At 40.2% G+C, this 10,989-nt stretch overlaps 1 protein-coding gene across 2 annotated transcripts; it reads left to right on the forward strand.

Annotated features, from left to right (window-relative positions):
* The first annotated feature begins 2,007 nt into the window (after nt 1-2,007).
* On the forward strand, nt 2,008-10,649 carry LOC147460821 (jacalin-related lectin 10-like). Of its 2 annotated transcripts, XM_086499590.1 has the most exons (3): nt 2,008-2,133; nt 2,224-2,325; nt 10,142-10,649. In XM_086499590.1, the coding sequence occupies exons 1-3, from the start codon at nt 2,122-2,124 to the stop codon at nt 10,391-10,393; spliced, it is 366 nt and encodes a 121-aa protein (XP_086355716.1). In that variant the 5' UTR covers nt 2,008-2,121; the 3' UTR covers nt 10,394-10,649. The 2 variants fall into 2 exon arrangements, with proteins under 2 accessions (XP_086355716.1, XP_086355708.1); XM_086499582.1 differs by lacking the exons at nt 2,008-2,133; nt 2,224-2,325 and adding an exon at nt 9,553-9,790.
* The last annotated feature ends 340 nt before the right edge of the window (nt 10,650-10,989 follow it).

Here is a 10,989-nt window from a genome sequence, read left to right on the forward strand (position 1 = left end):
TCAACAAGCCAAAATTTTATAATTTTTGCCTGAGCCATAAAACACAAAATTGTAAAGTTTCCCCCAATACATGGGCTAGAAAATGCCTCGCTTACACCCTCCCTTTCTAGCAAAATGCAGTGCCAACCAAACCTCTACATGAAGAGGACATCAAGGCTCACGCTAGTTCCTTAATCACTATGGGACGAGTCACCTGATGAATATGGTGTAACTGAATCACACAATGTAAATAGAATGTAACCTTTCCTCTTAGGGTAAGTGTAGGCACAAGGATAAAAGTCACAAAAGTGAATATCCTTTTGCTGAAATGGATTTGACTTCTCAGTTATATGCGCTTAAATTCAGATCATCCCCAAAGTGCTATGTGCTCAAGTCCACAAGGTATGCCAATCCTCCTAGGGTCCAATGTAGACGGAAGGGTAGAAGTAACAAAACGTTACTGCAATTTCATCAAAATGGATTTTAGTTCTTGTTTATATGAGCTAGAATTCAAATCGTCCATATATATATATATATATATAGAGAGAGAGAGAGAGAGAGAGAGAGAGCTAATTTTTTATCAAGAAGGTTCTAGGTGCTCACCAAGAAGGCACCTCCCCCATCCTTATCTCTTTTACATAAAGGATTCTTGCTTGATGTCTCTTAGTTTTTAAAAGTGAATCACAAATGATAGAGGTAACATAATTGATGAAACTTCTACCACCAGTTCAGCTTCATAGGAGCCGCAGCTTCTCGGGAGGCCACAAACAAGGGGTTGCAGGTACGGGGGGGGGATGAGGATGAGGGGGGATCACTCTTTGCACCTGGTCTGTGGGTGAGAATGTACAGCTTCTATGAAGATGCTTTTACTACTCTGATCTTCATGTTCTTTATAAGGCTAGTAGCTTGAACCACTCTTTAATTAGCCATTTTGTTGGATACCAAGTTTCTGTCAAAAAATCTCTCCCAGGATGTTCACCCCTGCCCCACCATCTAGTATAACTCTCCTGACAAGGGTTCCCATTGCTTTTTGATCTTATAGTCAACTTGGATAGTGGGGACCTTACTATCTCTTATGGCTCATAAATTCACTCCCATGGCCTCTATTACTTGTTTTTTGTTCTTTCTTATGGACTTTCTATTTGAATGTTACATATAGTGGTATGGACTATTGCGACGCTATTGTTTAGGGTTTCTGTCAATTGACGAGATGTTGAGCAAGAAGTAGACTTCTATGGGTTGCAAAGCTAGCTCCACCCTTCGGAAGCTTGCTTTGAACTCTTTGCATTGAGTGAAATGTCCAAATCGACTATCTTAGCCTTCTGATAGACTGAAGAATTGTCTGAATGGTGGTATTCTTAACCTAAAGCTATCAGAGCTAGATTTAAGGTTGGATTGAAGATTGGTCGTTAGAGCCGTCTACAAATCCTTGTACGAAATCAGGTGAAATGGATTGGATTTTAACTTTTCTGTTGTAGTTGTTGCACTGACTATATAATCAATGTACCTTTGGGTTGATTACTTTCTTTCTTCAGAGGAATAAAGTTACAATTATAACTCACTTGATTGGTTGCAATGATGTGGGAGTCATTGATGCACAGGTGCTCTTGTCTAAGTTTACAACTCTACAACTTGTTAAGTTTACGCCTACCTATGCATGAAGCTACAAAATCCCAAGTAATGGTGTGAGCTATGCCAAAAACATTTCAAGTGCTATCTGATTTGCATGTTTTGCATCGTCTCCGCAAGTTCTTATTGAGATTTCAGTGGTATGTTTATAATCCGAGTACAGTGAGCTATCATGTCTTCAGTGCAAGGTAGAAGGTGTATTCTCTGTAGGGCCTCATTTGAATGAGTGCATACATTTACATACACACATAGAGACATACATGAATGTCTATAAATGCATGTATTTATAGATATATATGCATGGGCATGTGCATATATATGATATTTATGTGTAGGCATGTGCGTAAAAAATGTATTTGTGTATGTGCATTGTTGTGGAAGAATTCTTCTTTGTATTATGAATTGTATATGGTGTTCATGTGAGATTATTTTGATGTTTTAATAGGTGATGACCTATCTTATCCTGTCCATCGCGGCAGCTTCAGCGCAGTCTGGCAGGCTCTGCAATCCTAAATGTTTTCCTTTGTAAGTTCTATCTAAAATGTTGCTATCACAAAGAAAGAGGCTTGGTTACTTGTTTCCATTGGTGACATTAGTGCTACTTGTATTTGACAGTCCCCTTCCTCTGATGATGTCTTTGATGATGAGGAAGAAAATGATGAGCCTCAGAGAGCTTGGGACAATCTTCTACCCAATCATTGGTTTTGCGATTCATTGGTTAGTGGTTCTTTTCATATGAAGTCACTTTTGTTCTGTTCTTTTCTTGCTATTGGTCTCTAGACTCTGGTTCTTTTGTTAAACAAAAGTTACTTAGATTGTTTATTCAATTTTCTCTTCAAGAGTTTTGGCTTTAATCCTTTGAATTTTAATAACCCAGCTTGATTGCAGGCTTGCCTTAAAGTGAAACAAAAACGCTTTTAGCAAAAGCTTCAAATTTTAAACAAAAAACCAGGAGACTTTTAAGTTTACCTTTATTTTATAGTTCTAATACTCTATTACACATTGTTTGCAAAATTTAGAATGAATAGAAACAGTTTGGTACATGATGTGTGTGTGTGTGTGTTCGTGTGTGTGTGTGTGTGTGTGTGTGTGTGTGAGAGAGAGAGAGAGAGAGATTTTAATAAAATAGATATACATTTAGAGAAAAAATTATAAGTTAACACCTTTCGTAATGTGTTTTAAATTAATAAGTGAAGTTTTCCATGGTTTTTTATGAGCATGCCATTATTTGTTATTTAGAGAACAATCTTTTTCATATATGTGCCTTAAATCCCACATGAGAAGCCTACTGAGTAGGTGGCTAGTATCATTTGTTTTGAGACTTAGGTTTGTATCAATTTACAAGGGAAATGATGTCCATTCTTTGACAAATTACATTGAATCGATTGGTATATTTTAATTTACTATTCATTATATTTTTTGTTTTTCATGGTTTGTCACTACACTTTTTTTCATTTGCAGTTCAACATGTATTTTTGCAAAAGCATGTGCTTCTAAAATTGTTAAGTTACTAGTATACATAAAATAGTGGGTCATTACATTCCGTACAAAATCCGTATGAGGGGGGATGTCTCATTGCGAGAACGTCTGTATCTTGTCCGTATGTAGGGGGTAGGTTAGCATGTAAGATATGTACGTAGGGGGTTTCTCTAATTTTGATGCATGCAGGTGACATGCCCCTATTACTAATAGTGAATCCCCCAAGATTTGGGCATCCTAGGGAAAAAATAGTAGCATGATGACTCTAGAGTGTTTCCCACTTATGGTTCACGGGAAAAAGGTCCATCCTGCTGCTACTGTTGGAATTAGGGTTGTAGAGAAACGCACACAGTTTGGAGAAGACAAAGTAAGATCAAGGCACACAATAGAGAGTGTATTACTTAGTGTGCAATTGAAAGATTGATAGCCCTAGAGTGATGGGCGTATTTACAATGCACGAGGGAAAAAACCTCCTAAAGAGGGAAAAAATGCCCCGCCAGTCCTAGTGTGTTCACACACATCACTACCACATGGATATGGTAACAAATCCCCCCTGGAGTGATGCGGTGACCGAGAGCTGGCACATGAGTAAAGGGAAGTGCCATGCCTTGAGGAAATGATCAGTCCACGAAGAGGAGTAAGCCCAAATTTTTGCGGAAAGCTTCGAGCTTCTCACGAGACAATGCCTTTGTGAAAAGATCTGCAAGGTTGTCCTGTGTTGGCACATAAGCCAAGATGATCTCTCCTGCAAAGAGCCTCTCCCTGACATAGTGGTAATGCACCTCAATGTGCTTTGCACGAGCATGAAAAACTGGGTTCCTCACAACTGCCAATGCGCTCTGACTGTCAGTGTAGATAGTGTTGGTAGTGTCCTGTCCAACACCCAAATCAGTCTTAAGGCGTCTGAGCCACACACACTCAACCGTAGCTGTGAAGACTGCCCTGTACTCAGCCTCACAACTCAAAGTGGCCACAGTAGGTTGCTTCTTGCTCAACCATGATATACATGAACTGCTAAGCATGAGACAAAAACCACTTGTGGACACTTGTGTGTCAAAACAACAAGCCCAATCTGAGTCCGAAAAAGCATGTAAGTATGGCGGCAATGATCTCCCCTTGGGATAAAACAAGACAAGATGTAAAGTGCCACTAAGGTAGCGGAAAATCCTCTTGACAGCCTACCAATGCTTAGACCCTAGGCTATGCATAAATCTGCTAACCTGTGAGACTGCAAACTGAATATCCGGCCTCATGTTGCATACATAAATGAGGCATCCAATAGCAGTTTGATAGAGAGGGACATCTGCAGGATCATCAACATCATGAAGATTCAATTTCAAACTTGTTTCCATGGGAGTGTCAATAGGTTTGCAATCCTCAAGTACAAACTTACATAACAATGTCTCTATGTAACTTTTCTGACACAAGGCAATACCACCATCATACTGCTTAAACTGTATACCCAAGTAATGATGATGCAACAACCCCAAATCTTTCATCATGAAAGTAGCATTCAAATCAGCCTTAAATTCAGCAATATGTCTCTCATTTGGTCCAATGATCAACGAATCATCAACATAAAGAACCACAATGAGAAGTACATCACCCTCACGCTTTACATACAATGTGCTTTTGGTTGGACTGTTACGAAAAGCATTGTTTGACCAAATGAGTGTCAGCTTTCTCATACCAAGCACGAGCAGATTGCTTCAACCCATAAAAATCCTTCTTACATCTGTACACTTTTCCTCTTGTCCTTTCTTGACAAAACCGCGAGGCTGCGTTACATAAACTTCCTCAAATATGTCACCATTCAAGAAAGTAGTAACAATGTCTAATTGACGTACATCCCAACCAAAATGAGCTGCGAATGCACATAGAAAAGGCACAGTAGTCATATAACAAGTGGGAGCAAAAGCTTCTTTCATAATCTATGCCTTTTTGTTGTGCATAACCCTTTGCAACAAGTCAAGCCTTATGGCGACCATCCGGCTTGCGTTTCAACTTGTAAACCCACTTCGTATCAATGGCTTTTTTTCCAGGAGGCAAATCACATAAAGTCCTTGTGTCATTTTCTATAAGTGCATCATATTCTGATTGCATGGTAGCCATCCAATTTTTTGAATTCTGTGCTTCATCAAAAGACAGAGGTTCCTTGACATCATGTAAGCTAGACACAGCCAAAGCATAACAATTTGATGCATAAGATGCATGGCGAGAGCCTGAACGAGTACGACTAGACAAAGGTGCATCCAATTTACTATCACGCAATGTATGCACCAGCCATTTTGGCATACCTCTAGCCTGCTCATTTTCAGCCCTTTCGACCTCATCATGTACATCTGCATCAGTAATAGGCTGATCTGGGGCTGATCTATAACATTTTTACAAACCCCCATAGGTTGTACATTTGCCTCATTGGAATTTACATTCATATTTCCACCACTAAAAAGAGGCAACAAAGTGTCATGAATGTCATGTGAGCTTACATTATTGTCTCTAGTACATGACAGCAAGGGCTGAACAGAATCTTCCACAAACACTACATCCTGTGAAACTAGAATATGTTTTCTTTGCGGATGATACAACCTGTAATGTTTGCTTTCAGCACTATATTTAACAAAAACACATTTGACAGCCTTATCATATCCAATTTTTTGCGTTGTGTTTGTGGCACCAAAGTATATGCCAAACAGCCAAAAACATGCACGTGCTCAATAGAAGGCTATCATGGCATACTTCATATGGAGTAATAGACTACAGAGCTTTCGTAGGACATTTGTTTAGTACATAAGTGGCACACTTGATGGCCTCAAGCCAAAAAGAATGCGGCAAAGCTTGACTTTTGACCATACATCGTGCCATTTCCATAAGTGATCTGTTTTTCCTCTCAACAACACCATTTTGTTGAGGTGTATAAGGCACTGTATATTGGTGTTTTATCCCATGACTAGCCAAAAATGCATTAAATTCATACATATACTCCCCCCTCGATCGCAACGGAGGGTGCCCCATAGTACATTTCGAGACATTTTCAGCCATAGCCAGAAATTGTTTAAAGCACATAAAAATTTTGGACTTCGCTTTAAGTGCAAATACCCATGCATGCCTGGAGTAATCATCAATGAAAGTCACGAAGTAAAGGTAATTGCCCAAGGACGGAGTTTGCATGGGCCCACAAACATCACTATGCACAAGCTGCAACATGCATGTGTCCCTAATTGAACCATCCTTTGGAAACTTTGAACGCTGCATCTTACCCAAAGTACAGTCTTCACAAACATGTTTGACAAGTGCTTCAAGAGGCGGCAAAGAAGTAATCATATCAGATTTCTGCAAACGCAACAAACTGGAAAAATTCAAATGACCAAAACGGGCATGCCAAAGTTTTGCATCTGAAATAGCCCTTACCAACTGCATTTGTAAAATTTTATCCACACTTGTCATACGAAGTGAGCTTATGAGCATTGTTGGCACAAGTGACTGAATTCCCATGAGGGACAGACTCAAGAGAGGTGAACAATTCACGATGTGAGGTAATGTTCTTTGTAGCACCACTGTCAAAATACCACACATGTGAATCTGCAGCAACTGACATGCATGCATCATGGACAGCAAGATTGTAAGTGCACTCTGCGCTGAAAGCCCATTCTGTATCAACATCAGCAACACAGTCTTCTTTCACAAAAGACTCCACAATGGTTGTATTTGTAGTGTAACAAGCATTTGCCGTGGAACCACCCTCTTTCTTCTTAGCCTCTTTGGCCTTCAAATTAGGACACTGCTTGATCAAGTGATCATTAGCTTTACAATAATGGCAACGCATCTTCTTTTTTCCCTTATCACCAGAATTTCCAGATGAATTGCTGCCAGCAGAAGCATTAGAAACAGAAGTTTTTCCACTCGCAGCAGAATCATAAAAAGTGGTTGCATTGCTATTACCATCTTTTCTTTGAGAAGCAATAAAAGCCTGTTCAACTGCACGCTGCCCGAGTCCTGTTTTTTCTAGAAAGTGACTCTTGGAACAACAATGTGCATAATGCATCAAACTTGACAACTTCACGATTTCCTTGGGTCATAAGTCTCCAAGTACTAGCAAAAGTCTGGTAAGAATCTGGTAAGGTATCAATAATAGTCTGCACAAGGGAACTATATGAATGACTTCACCTGTAGAGAAATAAGTTTCTCATTGATACCCTTGACACCAGCAAGGAAAGTATCCATATCATCTTCCTCATGCATAATCTTCGATTTCATCTCTTTACGTAGCAAAGCAATTTTAGCCTAATTGCGGCTTGCATAAAGACCTGCTAGAATATCCCAAGCCCGTTTTACAGATTTTGTTGAACGAATTTGAGGAACAATGGTGCGCTTCACAGACAACACAATCAATGCATGAGCCTGTGCATCCTTTACATCCCAACGAGCTTGTTCTGCCGTGTGCAAATTAACTCTAATAACAACAATCCTTGCAGCTAGACCTGCAACATCCTCAACATCACCTACATCCTCAGAACTAGGACGTACATCAATGCCCTGCACAATATTCCAGAGGCCCTTTGATACAAGAACATGTTGCATCATGTAAGCCTACATAGGATAATTGTCCCCATCCAATCTGTCCTCAACAGCAAACATCTTGAACACATTTGTGTTGTTGTCAGCCATGATAAATGCTGCACCTGATGTGAAAACTGCTCGAAAAGAGGAGAAACGAAGCGGGAACAACAAGTGCTATATAGCACAAACCGTAGAAGACTGTAAGGACCTATTATGCAAAAAACGGCACTAACAAAAATTCTGCACAAAATGACAAAATAGCCTGTGCAGTATTGCCTGTAGCAGAAACGGAGGCCGAAATGAGCCCGAATAAAAAATCTGAGCAAACTAAGCTCTACGAGCTCTCCCAAAAATTTTCTCAACCTGCGAACGCTCGCCAAAGCTCACTGAAGTAAAAGAAAATGAGCGGGCGTGTGCTAGAGCTGCTGACGACTAAGCTCAGGAGGACGCAACCTGCTCTGGTACCAATTATTGGAATTAGGGTTGCAGAGAAACGCAGACAGCTTGGAGAAGACAAAGGAAGCTCAAGGCACAAAATAGAGAGTGTATTACTTAGTGTGCAATGGAAAGATTGATAGCCCTAGAGTGATGGGTGTATTTACAATGCACGGGGGAAAAAACCTCCTAAAGAGGGAAAATATGCCCCGGCAGTCCTAGTGTGTTCATACACATCACTACCACATGTATATGGTAACAGCTACCAAAGGATCACCAGTAGATAATGGAGATGGAAACAGGCCAAGGAGAAAGTGTGGCAAGTTTGTAAGAGACGTTGGTAGAGAAAGATGCCATAATTGCTTAGTTAGAGGCCAGGCTTGCAAGGTATCAGCAACAGTATGTGATTCTATGCCCATGTGCAAATGAATTTGGTATTGAAGACCTAATGCTCCTACGAATAGTTTGATTGTTGATTATCTAGCAATTGTGAAACAATGGAATTTCTTACCATAGTGTCCAGTCTAGTGTACAAAGCCTTACAAGATATCTATTGTCTACATGAAGAGGACACCAAGGCTAAAGTTAGTTCCTTAATCACTATGAGACTAGGCACTTGATGAATATGGTGTAACTAGAATATATCCTTTCCTCCTAGGGTGAAGTGTAGGCAGAACTTGGATGAAAGTCAATGACTTCCCTTTGGTTGAAATGGATTTGACTTCTCAATTTTATGGGCTTGAATTTGAATCGTCCCCAAAGCGCCATGTGCTCAAGTCTAGAGGGTATGACAATCCTCCTTAGGTTTGATGGAGACGAAAGGATAGAAGTCACAAAAATTACTGCCCTTTTGCCGAAATGGATTTGACTTCTCGTTTAGAATTCAAATTGGAGAGAGAGAGAGAGAGAGAGAGATCTAGTTTTTCATAAAGAAGGCTCTAGGTGTTCACCAGGCACCTTCCCCATCCTTATCTCTATTACGTAATCTTAGTTTTTTTTTTTGAAAGTCAAATCACAAATGATATCGGTAACATACTAATTTATACCCAACTGTCAACGAAAGTTCTGCCACCCAGTTCGGCATCGCAGGAGCCGCCGCTTCTCAGGAGGGTGCAACGCAGGGGGTGGCGGGCGCAGAGAGAGGGAGGGATGGAGTGGCTTATCCGCCGATGTGTAGCTGACAAGGCTCTCGCTCGCTCTCTATCAGGCTCTCTCTCTCTCTCTCTCTCTCTCTCTCTCTCTCTCTCTCTCTCTCGGCATGGTTCTCCTGCGTTGTTGCACTGACTAGTCTGCAATCACATGGCCATTCGAACCGCAAGCCTACAATATGCATGCACGGTTGACCAGATTCAAACTAAGGGCGATTTGGCATTTGCACGAGCTGCCCGGCCTAGAACTAGTCCACTCCCCTTCTTATAAAAGGGGGGGACGTCTGATCTCCTGTAGCCATACTTTTGTGAGTTGCAAATTTCCAAAGCTTTTTGCCTCTTTACATCATACACATTCTACTTGATTATCCTAGAAAATGTCGGCAGCCATAGTCGGACCGTGGGGTGGTGTTGGTGGTGGTGCCTTTGATGATGGGTGGAGCAATGGCGGCGTGGTACAACTTTTGGTTTACTATAGTGATATTCTCAATGGTATTCAAGTTTTGTATGGCAATGGCACCACCAAGCTCCATGGCTCTGCAAAGGGAGATTCTCGTGAGGTATTTTTCATCCTTTCTCTTCCCATATTGAAGCATCACTCCACATGCACTTAATGATAAGCTTTGCAATTGAGAGGCATCCCCCCTTGGCATTTATTCTAATTCTTCTCATTAAGCTTTTGATCTATATATTGTCCCTGTATTAAATGGATTGGAAATGTGAGATGAACTATTGTTTCCTCAGATCATCATACAAATAATTAGTAACTATTGTTTTAAATCATTTTAGTAATTAATTTTTTAAATCCTTACTTAAACATTGTAGGGTCACACTATGTTCATTGTTCTCTTTGCTCTCTCCTAAATAACTGCCGACAATTTGCTAAAATAGTTTTCATGTGTTTCGATCAGTTCATTTTTACCTCCCCTTCACCTAGTTCTGTGGACATTTCTCTCACCGTGGGAAGTGACGCCAGCCACTTCACAGGGGATCCCAATGGCATAGGTGTATTGTCTCTTGGAATCGGATCATCAACTACACCTCCATCTCTCCCAGATGGCACGACGGGCACTATCATTCGCCCACAAGTCCTTGGCTTTTTTGGTAGAAAAGGCACTAATATTGATAGCCTCGGCCTCTACCTCTCCAACCCTATCATCTAGTTCCCCTCATTTTACCTATGTCATCATATACTACTCCGTATTTTTATATTCTAGTCTAATCCATTGTCTAATACTCAAATATCTACACATTGTAAGAAACTTGTCATGAAAGTTTACATGCCAATCCATTCTTCATTAAGCATCCTTACCTCATGAAAAGCCTTTAAATTGGTTGTGGTACATCAAAGATACTTTTATGTATATTTTATTTGGATTTATAGTGAATATTTGGTGTTATATAGTCTCTTTTTGTTTCCACCTCTTTCTTTTCTTGTTCACGCATGCACGTGCACACACACACACACACACATTATAGAAATACAGTGACAGACAAACACACTCAGAATACAAGTACTTATTATAGTCATCAAAATCACGAATAGTATAATGTCTAAGACTCCTCAACGTAACTGCTTTTTGTAGGACTAATGCAGATTACCCACCTTGATGACGACACCACTGTGTGAGAATGAGCTTGCTGAGGGAATGAATAAAAACGCAATGTTTCTTCTTAAAAGCACTGTCAAATCAAGCTACTACTTGATACAATTGAGTAGCTTAAGATTCCAGAGTAATTTTTATGTTGTTTGCATAAC

This window comes from Adiantum capillus-veneris, chromosome 3 (assembly GCF_014529385.1).
Source record: "Adiantum capillus-veneris isolate H3 chromosome 3, ASM1452938v2, whole genome shotgun sequence".
NCBI lineage: Eukaryota > Viridiplantae > Streptophyta > Polypodiopsida > Polypodiales > Pteridaceae > Adiantum > Adiantum capillus-veneris.